Here is a 19266-nt window from a genome sequence, read left to right on the forward strand (position 1 = left end):
AGCGCTTTATGGGGTTCATTAACTCTTGTCGCCAGTTCATTCCCCACTTCTCAACTTTGGTAGCTCCCTTGGTAGGCCTCACCAAGAAGGGAGCAAATCCCAAATTGTGGTCGAGGAGGTCTCCAAGGCCTTCCTCTCTATTAAGTCTCATTTTGCTAACGCTCCCATCTTACATCGCCCCGATGTAGATAAACCATTTATTATGGAGGTGGATGCCTCATCCGTCGGTGCTGGAGCAGTCCTCTTCCAAAAGTATACTCAAGTTCGGAAGCATCCTTGCTTTTTCTCCAAGACTTTCACACCAGCGGAGAGGAATTATTCCATCGGGGACAGGGAGTTGCTAGCTATGAAGTTGGCCTTCTCAGAGTGGAGACACCTCTTGGAGGGGGCTCGTTTTCCCTTCCAAGTGTATACCGACCACAAAAATTTGGTTTATTTACAGACTGCCCAGCGGCTAAACTCTCGCCAGGCTAGATAGTTCTTGTTCTTCTCCTGCTTCCACTTCACCCTCTATTATCTTTCCGGGGAGAAGAACATCCGTGCCAACGCTCTCTCCCGCTCCGTAGTGTCATCAGTTGAGGAGGAGGAGCCTCGGCTAATTGTCCCTTCGGAGAGCCTGAGGACCGTGGCCCCAGTTTCGCTAGAGTCTGTGCCCCCATGCCATCTAATTTGCGACCGGAGGTTCTCTCTTGGGCTCACTCGTCCAGGATGGTTGGACATTTTGGGACCAAGAGGAGCTTCTGGCGAGGACATACTGGTGGCCGCATATGGCCCATAATGTCGGAGACTATATTCGGGCGTGTGCCTCCTGCGCCAAGAATAAGTCTCCCCGACAACAGCCTGCTGGGCTACTTCATCCCCTGCCAGTGGTGGACAGGCCCTGGGAAATGGTCGGGATGGACTTTGTGGTGGGCTTACCCAAGTCCCGTAGCTGCACCATTATTTGGGTAGTTACGACCATTTTTCCAAAATGGTGCACTTGGTGCCTCTTCCACGGCTACCTTCTGCACGGGCCTTGGCGGCGTTGTTTATTAAGCACGTTTTCTGCCCACACGGTATGCCAGACAAAATTGTCAGTGACCGGGGTCCCCAGTTTGCGTCTCGGTTCTGGAGAAGCTTTGTCATCTTCTCAGCATCGAGCTGAATCTCTCTTCAGCATGCCATCCTGAGAGGAATGGATTGGTAGAGAGGGCCAACCAGACCCTGGTCACATATCTGCAACATTTTGTCTCGGCCAGGCAGGATGACTGGGCATCCTTTCTACTGTGGGCGGAGTTTGCAATGAACAACGCCATAGCCGACTCCACTGGGCAGACCCCATTCCTCCTTAATTACGGCCAGCATCCATGGGTTCCCGTACCTATGCCCGTGTCTTCCGCCGACTGCAGGGTGGCAGACTGGGCTGTGGAGGCACGTGACATTTGGGACCGCACACAGGATGCTATCCGGACCTCCAAGGAGAGAATGAGGGTCTTCTATAATGCACATCGGCACCCTGCTCCGACCTTTGCTCCTGGGGATTTAGTGTGGCTCTCCACCCATAACATCAGGCTGCGAGTTGAGTCCACTAAGTTTGCACCTCGCTACCTAGGCCCCTTCAAGGTCCTGGAAAAGGTTAATTTCTGTGGTCTACCGTCTGGCCCTTCCTCTACTCCTAGGCATCATCGACACCTTTCATGTGTCCCTCTTAAAGACCGTCCACATGTCCCGGTTTTCCGAGTCATCTGCCGGGACATCGGGCTCGTCCACGGACGATTACGAGGTGAACACCATCATGAGGTGTAAGGTGGTACGTGGCAAAAAATTCTATTTGGTGGATTGGAAGGGTCATGGCCCAGAGGACATTCGGGCTCCACAGCTCATTGCTGCCTTCGAGCGTAGCGATGCCCAAGGAGGGAGGTAATGTTAGGTGTCGAGTTCCCGCCGCTGCACAGGGGGAATCTTGAACCATCTCCGCTGCAGTCTCCCATTCTTCAGCCGCAGTGGAGCCTGCTCAACAGAAACGTCGGTCCCAGTGTCTGGCTCAAGCTGATACTGTGCGGCTGGTTACTGCTGTCCTTCCAGGCTCAGCCATTGTAACCAGTACTGATTAGCGGCGAGCAGGCGGCCTGCTTTTCTTCTGAGCATGCCCAAGGGACGACCTCTCATTGGAGGTCGGGGGTCACATACTCAGGTCCTGTAGCAGCTCCTATTGGACCACTAGGAAGGTCCCAGAGAGCTTCCGCTGTAAAAGGTTCGCATGGCCGCACGGCCATGTGCTAATATAAACTTTTTAACGTGTGTTGTGTGTGGATGTAAGCCTGTCGATGGATGAAAGCTCCGAATCATTCCCATCCCTAGTGTTGTTGACTGTCCGCGAATGGTGGAAGCTACCTAGCGCCTGACAGTGCTATCCCGCACAGCTAGCACACAATACAGCGTCTGATAGCAGTGACCGCCAGTGCGGCGCCATGCGCTAATAGGGCTCTTTCCTGGCCCAAGTCTGGGTGTTTAGTGGAGTACGCCAGAGTGGCACTGCACACACTCTTGTGCAGTAAATTATTAGTTCTATTAATCTCTGACACCCCAGTAGTGGTGTCGAGCGCAATTGGTCTAGAGGAACTCTTTCCCTGAGTCTTGGGACAGAGTTCTGTGACTCTTTGCTTGCGCTCTTTGTGCGGTACCGCGGCCTGTGACGCAACAGTGTTCGCTTCCTTCTTACCGGGTGAAGCTAACCCTTGTGTGTATCCACATTATACCCCCATATAGTCCGTCATTACTCAGCAGCAGGTTCCATCTCTGCACGGTGAACCCCGGGCTGCGAACGCACCTTATACCATCCTTAGAATTGGGGCGTTCCGCCAGCCCTAACACCACCAATTCAAGTAATTGAGTGAAAAGCACTAAAAACTGCTGAAAAAATGCTGAATGAAGTGACATGCTCTATGTCCAAAAAAACGTGCAAAGCAGAAAATAATGATGGCAAAAAGCAAATGTGTGTGTTTGAGAAATCTCATAGGCTTTGCTGGTACTGTAAAAAGCAGCTGAAAATTAGCGTAAAAAACACAGTAAAAACAACCAGTGTGAACATAGCATAAAAGGTATAGAAATGGCCTTTTGTCTGCTACACACATCCACTGCTTTGCCAAAAATGTCACGTTAGTGGCACAAATATACCACCAAAGCTGCCCTGCCCTAATATATATTCTACTAATAGCCTTTACCATTAATAACTTTTATAATTGTGTGACATAAACATGTATTCAGGGTTGCTCAAGAATGGTTATGTCTATGCAGCACATACCGCGTCTAAACTAATTGCAAATGCTGAAGCTCATATAGAAAGGAAAACAAAAAAAAACATTGGAAACCGCTGCTTAGGCATGCACACTACACTATTGTGGGCTATTTGGGTGTGATTTTCTATGTGTCTTTTAGATGCAGCGATATGTCCGTCAGCATTTTACCAATGAAAATGAAAGCTAGCGCAAGAACAGCTGGCCATAACCTTGATAGAATTGTAAGGAGACGGGTGAGAGGTCTGACTGTGCAGCTCACATGGCAGGAAGTGGGAACTTTTAAAACACTTCCCTTCTAGTTACGTATGTGTTGAAGCAAAAACAAACTCTAGAACTGTTTTCCTCTTCGACTTCCAGAGGAGCCATTACTTTTCTCTCTACTGGACAGTATTTGTCAGTGGAAATGTCTTCTCCGTTTTGGAAATGTACAGAATTCCTTTCCTTTCTGTTTTTCCTGCCAGCTGTTGATATGAATCCGATACCTCCAATCCGTGACAGCAGCGTCAGATACAATGTGGTCGTAGTGATGAGTGACGCCTTTGTAAGTACCTGTTAATATTCACATACTTTTTTCTTCTTATCTGGTGACTCTTTTAGCTGTGATGTATTGCCACTTGTCAAGAAGAAATGCCTCACTGTTCAGTTTCTGCTCCTACATGATACATCTTGTTCCTAACAAAATAGTGAACTAAATTATGCAACTTGTAGTGTAAACATCTGAAGAACTTTTCAGGTTGATTTCCAAGTTATATAAAGTGGTGAAACTTTAAGCCTGGTCTAGATGGAAAACGCAGTCTTTGAAACAGTTTAAAAAAAAACAAAAAAAAAACTAGAAGCATATCTGCAAAAACTAGCAGTATAATGATAGGTTCACATCTGGATTAGAGGATCCATAGCAGATGTCTGAAAAAAAACTAGAAAAAATATTAAAGATTTTTTTTACAGCAAAATGATGAACACTATGAAAGTAACCTGATGAGCCTCATATTACAGTCAATCGAGCTTTCCTATTGCTCCTGGGTGCTGCACCTTATTTCCTATGCAGTCAAATAGAGGCTGATCTGCAGTACTCAGGAACGGCTGCTAAACAATGTGCTCCGCTCCATATGCGATTTACATCTGTCAGCCGTCAGCACAGATAACAGCTGATCACTGGGGGTGCCAGGTGTCAATAAGTTAGTCCAAAAACATCCCTTTAAGGGTACGTGTCCACATTCAGGATGGCCGGCGGTTTGGACGGAGCGGCAAACCTGCTCCGCCCTAAGCCCCGCCCCCTTCTGTGACGCGATGATGCCGGATGTGTTCATTGCACACATCCGGCATCATCGCAACCCACACATAGGGCCCTGTCAAAAAAACGGAGAAAAAATAGCAGAACCTTTTTGTATGTAAAATGCTTAACAAGTTTATTAATTAACAAATACAAAAACATTAAAAACACACAAACAACGTGTTGAAAGTGCTTGAATGCAAAGACACCAGATATGCCTGGCCCTCATGAGTTATAGCATCCATGCTTTATATCAGTCCATACAGTGAGAAACAAATACTCCTCAAGATACAGTGGGGCAAAAAAGTATTTAGTCATTCAGCAATAGTGCAAGTTCCACCACTTAAAAAGATGAGAGGCGTCTGTAATTTACATCATAGGTAGACCTCAACTATGGGAGACAAACTGAGAAAAAAAAATCCAGAAAATCACATTGTCTGTTTTTTTATCATTTTATTTGCATTTTATGGTGGAAAATAAGTATTTGGTCAGAAACAAACAATCAAGATTTCTGGCTCTCACAGACCTGTAACTTCTTCTTTAAGAGTCTCCTCTTTCCTCCACTCATTACCTGTAGTAATGGCACCTGTTTAAACTTGTTATCAGTATAAAAAGACACCTGTGCACACCCTCAAACAGTCTGACTCCAAACTCCACTATGGTGAAGACCAAAGAGCTGTCAAAGGACACCAGAAACAAAATTGTAGCCCTGCACCAGGCTGGGAAGACTGAATCTGCAATAGCCAACCAGCTTGGAGTGAAGAAATCAACAGTGGGAGCAATAATTAGAAAATGGAAGACATACAAGACCACTGATAATCTCCCTCGATCTGGGGCTCCACGCAAAATTCCACCCCGTGGGGTCAGAATGATCACAAGAACGGTGAGCAAAAATCCCAGAACCACGCGGGGGGACCTAATGAATGAACTGCAGAGAGCTGGGACCAATGTAACAAGGCCTACCATAAGTAACACACTACGCCACCATGGACTCAGATCCTGCAGTGCCAGACGTGTCCCACTGCTTAAGCCAGTACATGTCCGGGCCCGTCTGAAGTTTGCTAGAGAGCATTTGGATGATCCAGAGGAGTTTTGGGAGAATGTCCTATGGTCTGATGAAACCAAACTGGAACTGTTTGGTAGAAACACAACTTGTCGTGTTTGGAGGAAAAAGAATACTGAGTTGCATCCATCAAACACCATACCTACTGTAAAGCATGGTGGTGGAAACATCATGCTTTGGGGCTGTTTCTCTGCAAAGGGGCCAGGACGACTGATCCGGGTACATGAAAGAATGAATGGGGCCATGTATCGTGAGATTTTGAGTGCAAACCTCCTTCCATCAGCAAGGGCATTGAAGTTGAAACGTGGCTGGGTCTTTCAACATGACAATGATCCAAAGCACACCGCCAGGGCAACGAAGGAGTGGCTTCGTAAGAAGCATTTCAAGGTCCTGGAGTGGCCTAGCCAGTCTCCAGATCTCAACCCTATAGAAAACCTTTGGAGGGAGTTGAAAGTCCGTGTTGCCAAGCGAAAAGCCAAAAACATCACTGCTCTAGAGGAGATCTGCATGGAGGAATGGGCCAACATACCAACAACAGTGTGTGGCAACCTTGTGAAGACTTACAGAAAACGTTTGACCTCTGTCATTGCCAACAAAGGATTTATTACAAAGTATTGAGATGAAATTTTGTTTCTGACCAAATACTTATTTTCCACCATAAAATGCAAATAAAATGATAAAAAAACAGACAATGTGATTTTCTGGATTTTTTTTTCTCAGTTTGTCTCCCATAGTTGAGGTCTACCTATGATGTAAATTACAGACGCCTCTCATCTTTTTAAGTGGTGGAACTTGCACTATTGCTGACTGACTAAATACTTTTTTGCCCCACTGTATATGAAAACACAACCTCCCAATTGTAAGGCGTCAGGTAACACCATTGAGTACTCTATTGGAGTGTGAGTGTTGTATAAATATAGCAAAGTAACCTGTGTTAACATACTACCACTCAGCTGAATAGGTCTGAGCGGAACTACCTAAGAGAAGCATGTCTCACCTGAGTATGAAGGTGGCAAGGCACGCACCCCGACGCGTGTTTCGCCGCTGTCAGCACCCGCTTTCTCAAGGGGAAGTGTGGTGTGGGAAGACTACAGGACCTTAAATCCCCATGGAAACTAGTCACGTGAGCGTCAGGTGACTTCCTCACGTCACCGCTGTATATGTATGGTGCATGCGCCAGCCACCGTCCCGGTTAACCCACCCCTGCCCGGACCCATTCAGCAGCATACACGAATGGGAATGAGCATCCCGGTCCCGCATGCCGCCAAACCGCACCGGACAGAGAGGGGGGAAGCAGCGACGAGCGATCGGTGCACACGCACTACAGCAGAAGGAAAATACCTCCCCTAAAGCCACTATATATCTACTGGGTACAGATACGAGTACCTATACAAAAGAGAATTACCTACTCACAACACTTCAGATTCTGTAGAGCAATGAATGTATATAGGTATACATTATTCAAAATACAATATTAAATACATTAACCAAGACAGATCATAATTATAAAGAAGGTGCTGTGATTAATTCTTCAATGTTTGTTGTGAGAGTGGCGATAGCAGGAAACCAGAATGACGCTCTTTATCCTTAAGGAACCTATTATAATACATAACAAATACATAAACTGTTAGAATCCAACAAACACACACCAATGCGATTAAAAACAAGTGCAAGAAAAGGGGATTAATTTGCCAATAGAAGTATTTGCGACAAAAAAGAACATAGCTACAAAAAGGGACTAAAACTCAGAGCATCATTTAACCCGGCTGGTTTCATTGTTCCCAGGGTCACGATCCATTTTAACTCGCGTTGTGCCAGAAGTTTTTTAACGTTGCCTCCTCTAATGCCAACGTGTACCACATCTATACACCTAACCAAAAAATCTTTGGGGTTACAATTATGGACCATCCTGAAATGCTTCGGGATGGTCTTCAGGGTCGACACATCCTCCACTGTCCTTGCTGCAACAATATCCCTAACGTGTTCTCTTACACGTATTCTCAGCTCCCGTGACGTTAGATCTATATAAATTAAAGGACAGCTACATGTAGCGTAATAGATCACGTTACTGGTGCTACAGGAAATATATTCCCTGATTGAGAATTCTTTGTCTTCCACTGAGCTGAATTTAGTAGTTTGAAGGACATTGGCGCAAGCCATGCAGTGGCCGCACTTAAAGCAACCTTGCTTTGGTTTAGAACAGCCAAAGAAGTTCACGGTTGGTGCAACATAATGACTTGTTATCAATAGATCCTTAAGATTTTTAGATCTACGAGGAGTCATAAGTGGTCTATCTGTCAGAAACCGTCCAAGGGAGGGCTCAGCACCTAAGACCGACCAGTGTTTTGCTAGTATAGCCCGCATGTTATCCCACTCGTGGTTAAATACCGAGATAAAGCGTATCCTATCCTCCTGCTTAGCCTTGTTATTTTTGTGGTATAACAGCGAATCCCGAGACACCGACCTTGCCCTATTATACCCATTTCTAATACATCTCTGACTATACCCTCTTTGACTAAATCTATCCCTAAGATCCGAAGCCTGACTTTCAAATTTTTTCAAATTTCAAATGCACAGTGACACCATCTGCAGCAAGTTGACGCTGCAGATCTCTGGAGGTGGCCTGAGGATTGTCCTTGACTGATCTCACCATTCTTCTTCTCTGCCTTTCTGATGTTTTTCTTGGCCTGCCACTTCTGGCCTTAACAAGAACTGTACCTGTGTTCTTCCATTTCCTTACTATGTTCCTCACAGTGGAAATTGACAGGTTAAATCTCTGAGACAGCTTTTTGTATCCTTCCCCTGAACAACTATGTTGAATAATCTTTGTTTTCAGATCATTTGACAGTTGTTTTGAGGAGCCCATGATGCCACTCTTCAGAGGAGATTCAAACAGGAGAACAACTTGCAAGTGGCCACTTTAAGTAGCTTTTCTCATGATTGCATACACCTAGCTATGAAGTTCAAAGCTCAATGAGGTTCCAAAACCAAAAAAAGTGCTTTAGTAAGTCAGTAAAAAGTAGGTAGGAGTATTTAAACCAAGAAAATGATAAGGGTGCCCATACTTATGCACCTGTCAAATTTTGTTTGAAAGCAGATTGCACATTTTCTGTTAGTACAATAAACCTCATTACAAGGCAGAAACATTGCTGTGTCCAACAGTTATTAGATATATGAAACTGAAATAGCTGCTGCAAAAAAAAACATTTTTATAAAACATTAAGCTTAAGATTAATAGGGGTGCCCAAACTTTTTCATATGACTGTGTATATATATATATATTATAATAAATATATATATATATATATATACATATACAAACACAATACTCACCTCGCTTCCTCGTTCCAACGCTGATTCCGGCTCTGCTCCAGTATCAGCAGCCGCACTGCCGTCTGCCTGACACCCAGCGGGTACAGAATGATGTGACATCATCGCGCACATGCTGTGTCAGAGGCAGAGGGGAATGATGGGAAAGGGAGCGTCATCTGAAGCTCTCTTCTCCATTATTGCTTTCAACTGTATCGGCATGCACTGGGGGGCAGTGTTGGCGCCGGGACACCCTGACTTACGGTTATAGGCCCCATAGCAGCCGCAGGGGCCCTGGTCTGCCGGCCCTGATAGCAGGCAGTGTTAGCTGTCCATGATTTTTTGGGGGGATAATTTGATTTGCAAAAAAATATTGACATGTTAACAGCCCCAAAGACGTACAATTGATATGTGTTCTATCTGTGAAGAACACAAATAGAACATGTACATGCACATCATCCATGTGAGAATTGTAGAGCTGCTCAAAAATGTTACTATTTTTGCAGTTTTCAAGCCAGCTTGAAACAATGCTGCCAATCAGGGCCAGTTTTAGGCAAAGTGGGGCCCTAGGAAAAAGTTTAAAATGGGGCCCCAAATGCTAACATATTGCACATCACACAAAAGCATTTCTGTTGTATTTACATGCGCTGAGTTCAGGCCTCTAAACAAGTGTGATCGACAATATTGAAGTCGTTTGACTTTTGTTTCCCGGCCTCTTTACACCAAGTGAGAAAGAACGATGGGAACAGAACAATCACAATTAGACCAATCTGTCCCCAAACAGTATCATGTTATCAGCAGCACATCTACAGTTTAAAACGGCGATGTGCTGCTGAGAACAAGGATTTCTGTTCCGGCATAAACAAACAAGTGCGCCGTCTGTCAACCCATTTTAGAAAGTCAGCTACAGCTTCAGCCGCCCTTGCCGTGCTTCAGCAGCGTTTGCATCTTCCAGCTCACCGGCTGGTGTGTGATGTCCCCACGCGCTGGAATTCTACGCTGCATATGTTGGAAAAGAGGGCAGTTAATGACTACCAGCATCAACAAGGCCGTCGATATTCAGTTCAGACTCCACACATTAGACCTCAGGAGAGGACATGGATGTCCGACATATGTACCATCCTCCAAAACTTTGAGGACTGCACCAAGATGGTGAGCGGCGATGATGCCATAATTAGCGTCACCATCCCGCTTCTCAGCGTTCTGAAAACCTGTCTGCTCACCATTAAAGAGGATGCATTGCAGGCAGAGCACGAGGACATAGAGGGGATTACACTCAGCCCAGCCTCATGTCTTCCCAACGTGGATAGGCAATGAGGAGGAGGAGGAAGAACAGGAGCTACTTTAATGCGCTTTAGACGGTACTACAAACACAGCTGTCATACCGTCTGTTCAGCGGGGATGGCCTGAGGACAGGGAGGAGGAGGAGGACATCATGGTCAGTCATCCTGTTGGTGAGGACATGGAAGTCTTGCCTGTTAGCAGTCTGGCACGCATGGCTGACTTTATGTTGCGCTGCGTTTCACGTGACCCTCTCATAAAAATTTTGGGAGACATTCATTACTGGTTGGTGACACTTCAAGACCCACGCTACAAGGAGAACTTTCAATCTCTTCTGCCAGAGCTGTACTATAATGTTGCAGTACCAGAGGGCACTTGTAGCAGAATTACTTAGAAAATTCCCATGTGAGAGCGCTGTCAGCAGACGTCAGTTTGTTGTACAACCAAGGAGTCCAAGCGAGAGAGACAGAAGTACAATCTAGTTCAGGCAGGGGAACAATGGCAAAGTTATGGGACAGTTTTCTCAGACCCTCCCATCGTGACGGCACAGAGGCAAGGGGTGCTGTCACAAGAAGTGCAATGTTTGGGAAGATGGTGAGGGAGTACCTTGCAGATCGTACAAACGTCCTCCTTGATTCCTCTGTGCCTTTTAATTATTGGGTATCCAAGCTGGACACGTGTCATGAACTGGCTCTCTATGCCTTGGAGGTCCTAGCCTGCCTTGTTGCTAGCGTTCTGTCAGAGCAGGTTTTTAGTGCCGCTGGTGGAATTATAACAGATAAGAGCATCCGCCTGTCAACTGAAAATGCTGACAGGCTGACTCTTATAAAACTGAACAAGGGCTGGATTTGGAAAGACTTCTGTACACCACCAAGTGAAAACAGCGAATCATAACCTCAAATACATTCTCTCTGTTGGGGAGGTGTATTCTCATACACCTCTTCACAACCACACATGGGTATACGCTTCCAGATTTGGTCTGTTTGTTGTTATCCTCATCCTCCTCATCCAGAACCACTAGATGACCAGGGTGAAAGTGCTCTGTACTGTTATAGGCCGGTGCAGTTTGGGCAAGGAAGCTGTGATGGCACTAATTTTATTTAGTAAAAAGAGGACCCCACATTGTGGAATTGAGCATTACATTACATTGGGCCTACTTCTTAACTCTGTCTCCTGGAAGGTCTCTTCTTTACTTGCCACTAGATCACCAGGGTGAACGTGCTCTGTATGGTGAATTTTGGGCAAGGGGGGTGTGATGGCAATATTTTATTTAGTGAAAAAGGGACCCCACATTGGGGAATTGAGCATTCCATTACATTGGGCCTACTTCTTAAATCTGTCTCCTGCAATGTGTCCTTTACCTGCCACTAGATCACCTAGGTGAAACGTGCTCTGTACGGTGAATTTGGGGCAAGGGGGCTGTGATGGCACTATTTTATTTAGTAAAAACAGGACCCTACATTGGGGAATTGAGCATTATATTACATTGGGCCTATTTCTTAACTCTGTCTCCTGCATTGTCTCTTCTTTACCTGCCACTAGATCACCAAGGTGAACGTGCTCTGTACGGTGAATTTTGGGCAGGGAGCTGTGATGGCACTATTTTATTTAGTAAAAAAAGGACCCCACATAGGAGAATTGGGCATTCCATTACATTGGGCCTACTTCTTAACTCTGTCTTCTGCAATGTGTCCTTTAACTGCCACTAGATCACCAGGGTGAACGTGCCCTGTACGGTGAATTTTGGGCAAGGGGGCTGTGATGGCACTATTTTATTTAGTAAAAAAAGGACCCCACATTGGGGAATTGGGCATTACATTACATTGGGCCTACTTCTTAACTCTTGTCTCCTGCAATGTGTCCTTTAACTGCCACTTGATCACCAGGGTGAACGTGCCCTGTACGGTGAATTTTGGGCAAGGGGGCTGTGATGGCACTATTTTATTTATTTAAAAAAGGATCTCACATTGGGGAATTGTTTGTCAGCTCATGCCCTCCATTACAAGTCTCAGAGACCCACACCCATACATTGGGCCTACTTCTTAACTCTGTTTCCTGCAATGTATCTTCCTTATATCTGACGAAATGACCTGGGTGAACGTGTTCTGTATTTTTATAGGCCACAGAATTTTGAGCAAGGGGGGCTGTGATGGCAATAGTATATTTTTAAAAAAAGGTTCCCCACATTGGTGAAACCACATCCTTGTTGGCAAACACTTCATAACATTTGTGTGCCTTAAAGAGCTCACTTGAAAAGCTCCTTTTTGTGTTGCCTGGTTGCTCACATTGGACACAATACACTTCATATAAATTAGATAAAGCAATGCTGTTAGTTTGGCTCAGTAGTTCATTACAAATATTTCTTTGTCGACTATATTAGTTTCTCTCCTTGAGAGCGATACCTTTAGCTGCCTAAAATGTCCAAATGGCGAATATACAAATGGCGATTTGGAATCCAGAATAAAATACTGTTTACCGAATGCATTCAGACATTCACATAGCTGCATTTATTGTAAAACATTTACAGATGTGACAGACAATGCTCATAGTGACACAATCTTGAGAAATGTTTGTTTATTCACTTCACAAACAGTTCTAAGCCTCTATATGTTTGCTGTTTGTCATTGTAAAACATTACGGTTTACTTAAACTCTGTCTGTGGTGGTTTGATCTAAATCCTTGTGGCTTTTATTTTCTAGGGGTTTATGGCCACTCGTCTGATGACTCCATGATATCTCAGTTTCATTCAACCTTGAAAGCTGGCCACTTGAAGGTCTGGGTGAAACTAGAGTTACTGCAAAGTGTAAATCACTATATAAGACCAGAGAAACTTGACCAAGACAGATGCCAAAACTGGGGTACCTGTACATGTACATTGTGCTGATACCTGCATAATTGGGGACGCCCATGCAGTGTAGGTAATCTCCCAGGGGTTCTCTGTCTTGGTCTTGCTTCTCTGATATTCCAGACGGATGATGTTTAACCTCTTTCTGACCTCGGACGGGATAGTACGTCCGAGGTCAGATACTGCGCTTTGATGCAGGGCTCCGGCGGTGAGCCCGCATCAAAGCCGGGACATGTCAGCTGTTTTGAACAGCTAACATTTGCCCGCAATAGCGGCGTGTGAAATCGCGATTCACCCGCTGCTATTAACTAGTTAAATGCCGCTGTCAAATGCAGACAGCGGCATTTAACCGGCGCTTCCGGCCAGGCGGCCGGAAATGAGCGCATCGCTGACCTCCGTCACATTATCGGGGGTCAGCGATGCTTCTGCATTGTAACCATAGAGGTCCTTGAGACGTACGCCAGAATTACTGTTTTTTGGTCGCCGCGACACTGCATTAAAATGCAATAACGGGCGATCAAAAGAATGTATCTGAACCACAATGGTATCATTAAAAATGCCAGCTCGGCACGCAAAAAATAAGCCCTCAACCGACCCCAGATCATGAAAAATGAAGACGCTACGAGTATCAGAAAATGGCGCAATTTTTTTTTTTTTTTTAGCAAAGTTTGGAATTTTTTTTCACCACTTAGATAAGAAATAACCTAGTCATGTTAGGTGTCTGTGAACTTGTACTGACCTGGAGAATCATAATGACAGGTCAGTTTTAGCATTTAGTGAACCTAGCAAAAAAGCCAAACAAAAAACAAGTGTGGGACCGCACTTTTTTTGCAATTTCACCGCACTTGGACTTTTTCTTCCCGTTTTCTAGTACACGACATGGTAAAACCAGTGATGTCGTTAAAAAGTACAACTCGCCCCGCAAAAATAAGCCCTCACATGGCCAAATTGACGGAAAAATAAAAAAGTTATGGCCCTGGGAAGGAGGGGATCGAAAAACGAACACGGAAAAATGGAAAATCCCAAGGTCATGAAAGGGTTAAAAGCCTCTTGTGGATGATGTAAGTATACTGTATGTAGTTAATCTTCATATATACGTAATCACTATATGTATTTAATCCTTATATGTACTTATTAAGCTTTGTATGTTAACATATACAAAAGTGTACGCATTCACACTATTCAATCATACTATTCCTTGAATTTTGTAGTTTGCAATAAAGTTGTTTTGTATTGCAAGTATTAGCCTTATTTAAAGCTGTATCTGAACCTTAGTGTTAAAAACATGGCAAATAAATTTGCCAAATTCTCCTGTAAATAATTCTGCAAAGAGGGAACCATCATACCATTAAAAAATACGAGTGGATTTTCATGGGCCCATCCAGTATGTGGGTTCCAAGGCCTAATGGGGTGCATATGACTGACTATGCAGCAGGGCTGGCTTTGCTGCCAATGTTTAAAACAAAGGAGTACGGAGTACAAAATGCATAATGTGAAGTGGATTTTCATGGGCCCATCCAGTATGTGGGTTCCAAGGCGTAATGGGGTGCATATGACTATGCGGCAGGGCTCGCCTTGCCGCCAATGTGTAAAACAAAGGAGTACGGCAGTACAAAATGCATAATGTGAAGTGGATTTTCATAGGCCCATCCAGTATGTGGGTTCCAAGGCATAATGGGGTGCACATGACTGACTATGCAGCAGGGCTGGTTCTAAGAGGAAAGGCGTGCACTCTGTAAGCGTGAAGCTGGTGCAGGCTGAACCTGGATTGGATCCAGTAGACTCATAAATTCGGGCAAACAACCGCACTCAGAAAATGTATTCAGATTGTGTCAAAAGCGTGAAATATTTATTGAGTAACACCACAGTGATCAATAAAGTATTGAGGTAACGTTTCGACCCCTTGGGTCTTTATCAAACCTCACTGCAAGAAACATAAAAATACATTATATTAGAACAAAGCAAAACATGGCAATGTGCAAAAATTCAAACATAATAAAACAATCATAATAAAGCAGAATGGTGCATAAGCGCCAGATGAGCATCCAAAGTTGTGATGTATACGTACAACAAATAAAGTACAAAAAAAGAACAAAAGATACAGCCAGTAATTTACATATATACAGATGGTGCCCATATAGAGTATGTAATAAATGAAGGATGGCATAACAGCGTGCAGGAAGGCAATAACAGGGACGGCTTGCCACGTAAAAAATTAAAATTAATCAAATTAATCAAATACAGTATGGAATTGATATGCAGGAGGTGTAGAGCATAACTGACCTTTAGAGTGGATAGCAATAGGAGAAAGGAGAGGACGCTGTTCAATAGACGGACATGGAGACTCCTATAGAGAGTTAAAATAGTGTGAGGCAAAGAAATAATGCTATGACCAAGACCAGCAGAGAATGTAACATACACATACCAAAAGGTATCACAGACAGCTGGAGAGCGCAGGGGTCCTGTACGGCACATACAGGGAGCGGGGTCCCTAAAGGCACTATGGACAAGAAGCACGGAGTCAAAGTGCTGGTAACGTTGCATGCAGAGAGATGGTGGCAAGAGAGCAAAGTACCTGTGGGTCCAGATGCAGGGAGATTGGCGGTGGTATGAACCGTCATTGGTGGTCAGCGGGCTGAAATAGCAGCAGGGCAGGACGTGCAGCGGAGCGGGAAGGGCTGGCCTTACTGCCAATGTGTGAAACAAAGGAGTACGGAAGTTCAAAATTCATATTGTGAAGTGGATTTTCATGGCCCATGCACTATGTGGGTTCCAAGGCGTAATGGGGTGCATATGACTGACTATGCAGCAGAGCTGGCCTTGCTGCCAATGTGTAAAGGCCCCGTCTCACTAAGCGATTTACCAACGATCACGACCAGCGATACGACCTGGCCGTGATCGTTGGTAAGTCGCTGTGTGGTCGCTGGGGAGCTGTCACACAGACCGCTCTCCCCAGCGACCAACGATCAGGGGAACGACTTCGGCATCGTTGAAACTGTCATCAACGATGCCGAAGTCCCCCTGCAGCACCCGGTAACCAGGGTAAACATCGGGTTACTAAGCGCAGGGCCGCGCTTAGTAACCCGATGTTTACCCTGGTTACCAAAAAAAACAAACACTACATACTCGCCTTTCGGTGTCCAGGTCCCTTGCCGTCTGCTTCCTGCTCTGACTGAGCCGCCGTACACTGAGAGCGCAGCGGTGACGTCACTGCTGTGCTCTCACTTCTCACTGTACGGCCGGGAGTCAGTCAGAGCGGGAAGCAGACGGCAAGGGACCTGACGGACATCAGAAGGCGAGTATGTAGTGTTTGTTTTTTTTTACATTTACGCTGGTAACCAGGGTAAACATCGGGTTACTAAGCGCGGCCCTGCGCTTAGTAACCCGATGTTTACCCTGGTTACCAGTGAAGACATCGCTGGATCGGTGTCACACACACCGATTCAGCAATGTCAGCGGGGCCTCAACGACCAAAAAAAGGTCCAGGCCATTCCGACACGACCAGCGATCTCGCAGCAGGGGCCTGATCGCTGGTACGTGTCACACATAGCGAGATCGCTATGGAGGTCGATGTTGCGTCACAAAACTTGTGACTCAGCAGCGATCTCGCTAGCGATCTCGCTATGTGAGACGGGGCCTTAAAACAAAGGAGTACGGGAGTACAAAATGAATATTGTGAAGTGGATTTTCATGGGCCCATCCAGTATGTGGGTTCCAAGGCGTAATGGGGTGCATATGACTGGCTATGCAGCAGGGCTGGCCTTGCTGCCAATGTGTAAAACAAAAGACTACCGAGTGCAAAATGCACATTGTGAAATGGATTTTCAAGGGCCCATCCAGTATGTGGGTTCCAAGGCTTATTGGGGTGCATACAAATTGGTAGCAGGGCAGGCCTTGAATTCAATGCAACACTTTTTCAGGATTTCCCCCTGGACATTTTATGACAGGGCTATTGTGGTGCATCGTAATTCTTGGCAGCCCATCCACTCACAGCATAGGCTACAACAGCTTAGGAGACCACTGTTTAATAATGGCCCTTTAAGAAGATTAGTGCCACCTGATGCACCTGTAAAAATAGGCTCTGTGACTTTAAGAGTCCCTCCTTCATAAATGAAACAAGATGGGTCTGCTTATGTGTCACACACCACATGGCCGGCTAGGGTTGTTAAATGTTACAATGACATTTCCCAGTGAATGCATTTGTAGTGGTTGAAAGCAATGTTAAAGTTGAAAAACGCTTCAAAAACGCTGCGTCTGAACTAAGGCTAAGTAGGGGAGCTAATTTTCGGTCTGGGGTCAATTATTTGGCCTTACAGGCAAGTCATTAACCTGCATAGGATGTACCTTCACATATTTCCCAGCAAAATCTGTTTTGGTTTCGTTTTAGTGTGTTTTTTGTTGCACCGGGAAAAATGGCATGAATCTCGGAAAAAAATGTTTACAGCTGTGAACTAGGAGTCAGGAATGCTTCCAGGGGCGATCCCCATGATGTCCCTGTGTCTTTTGAGCAGTGTTTCCATCATTTTCAGACGTTTTTAGACCTTAAAAGGACTCCCGAGGGGGATTGCGGTAAAAATACTCGGGTCTCCCATAGACTTACATTGGGCTCGTTGTTCTGGCCGAGTATTCCAATCTGCTCGACCCGAGCAATGAGCACTCGAGCATTTTAGTGCTCACTCATCACTAAAAAGCACCTAAATATACCAGTACTGAACATTTCTGGTGGAGCTGCGTCTAATGTTCATCACATCAGGATGGCTTATTAAAATCTCTATGTGACAATATTTTCCTGTGCAGGATGGACGACTAACAATTGCTCCCGAAAATCACCTGGTGGATCTTCCTAACTTAGATTTTCTGAAGCGGCATGGGGCCATGTTTCTGAATGCTTATACAAATTCTCCAATTTGCTGTCCCTCACGTGCAGGTATGCCACAAAACATACCATAGCAGAGTGGTTCATTTTATCATGTACAAACCATTTCACTGACTCCATGTGGTAATTAATTTTTCTGCTTTATGTATTTTCTGCTTCCTGTGCAAAACATACAACAAAAAATAATATTTTATTTAAATCTCTATTAATCTAATACTTAGCCAAACTTTTTATGAATATTAGTTTGTCTTTCAGTATCAGATTCTGTAAGATGAGATTTGAGGACATATTTAAACGCTGAGAGATAATATCAACTGTGGTATATCTTCTCACTCAGCTACTCAGGCAGTCACAGGAACATGTTCCATTTAAAGGGAACCTGTCGGCAGTTTGGGCCGATATAAGATGCGGCCACTGCCTTTCAGGGCTTATATACATAATTCTATAATGCTGTAGATAAGCCCCCGGTCCGACCTAATAGATAAGAAAAATACGTTTTACTATTCTCACCCGGGGTCAGGTGCGGTCCATTCCGATGTGTGTCGCAGTTCCGGGTCCGGTGCCTGCCATCTTCTTGCGACGCCGCCCTCCTGCCTGCTTCACAGGCTCCTGTGCAGGCGTACTTATCTGCCCTGTTGAGGGCAGAGTAAAGTACTGCAGTGTGCACGCGCTGAGCCTCTCTGACCTTTCCCAGTGCCTGCGCACGGCAGTACTTTGGTCTGCCCTCAACAGGTCAGATAAGTACGCCTGCGCAGGAGCGCAATGCCGGGGAGCGACGAAGCAACAGGAGGGCAGCATCGCAAGAAGATGGGAGGCGCCGGACCTGCGACACCCATCGGACCGGACCACACCGGACTGCCCCCCTGGGTGAGTACAATAAAACTTGTTTTTCTTATCTTTTAGGTCGGACCAGGGGCTTATCTACATTATTTTAGAATGCTATAGCTAAGCCCTGAAAGGCAGTGGCCGTATCTTATATCAGCCAAAATTGCTGACAAGTTCCTTTTAAGTTTTCCATTGGTTTATGAAAAAACGTCCTGCATAAACCAGTCCAACATTACGTAAAACATACACAGTCCTTCTGGCATAATGGGAAAAACAAAATATTATACAGTACAGTCTGTGTGGCTCATCTCCAGACAAACAGAACACTGAGTCTAAAGGCTCCACATTTACCTTCTGGACCATACCCTGGGGTGGAGATATGGAGAACAGACACCCACCCACTCTTCAGCTGTTCACCAAAAAAAACAGCAATATTATGGCTGAATAACCCCTCTCAGCATATAACTTGCTGGAGCATACTTCTGGGTCCATTTAACTGATGCTAACATCCTCAGTGAC

General features: G+C 45.2%; 1 protein-coding gene and 1 long non-coding RNA gene across 2 annotated transcripts in view; one reads left to right on the forward strand and one right to left on the reverse strand.

Annotated features, from left to right (window-relative positions):
- Positions 1 to 3569: 3569 nt before the first annotated feature.
- The window catches only part of ARSK (arylsulfatase family member K), a 194188-nt gene continuing 178491 nt past the window's right edge, over positions 3570 to 19266 (forward strand). Inside the window, exons 1-2 of the mRNA XM_077289375.1 lie at positions 3570 to 3819; positions 17844 to 17973. Of these exons, the coding sequence (XP_077145490.1) occupies positions 3682 to 3819; positions 17844 to 17973 (268 nt within the window). The 5' untranslated portion in view covers positions 3570 to 3681. The remainder of the gene's footprint in view (positions 3820 to 17843; positions 17974 to 19266) is intronic.
- Positions 6497 to 19266, reverse strand: part of LOC143807623 (uncharacterized) — an 85188-nt gene continuing 72418 nt past the window's right edge. The window contains exon 4 of the long non-coding RNA XR_013221773.1: positions 6497 to 7207. This is a non-coding gene — a long non-coding RNA (uncharacterized LOC143807623). The remainder of the gene's footprint in view (positions 7208 to 19266) is intronic.

The sequence above is a fragment of the Ranitomeya variabilis genome, chromosome 1, assembly GCF_051348905.1.
Source record: "Ranitomeya variabilis isolate aRanVar5 chromosome 1, aRanVar5.hap1, whole genome shotgun sequence".
In the NCBI taxonomy this organism is placed as follows: domain Eukaryota; kingdom Metazoa; phylum Chordata; class Amphibia; order Anura; family Dendrobatidae; genus Ranitomeya; species Ranitomeya variabilis.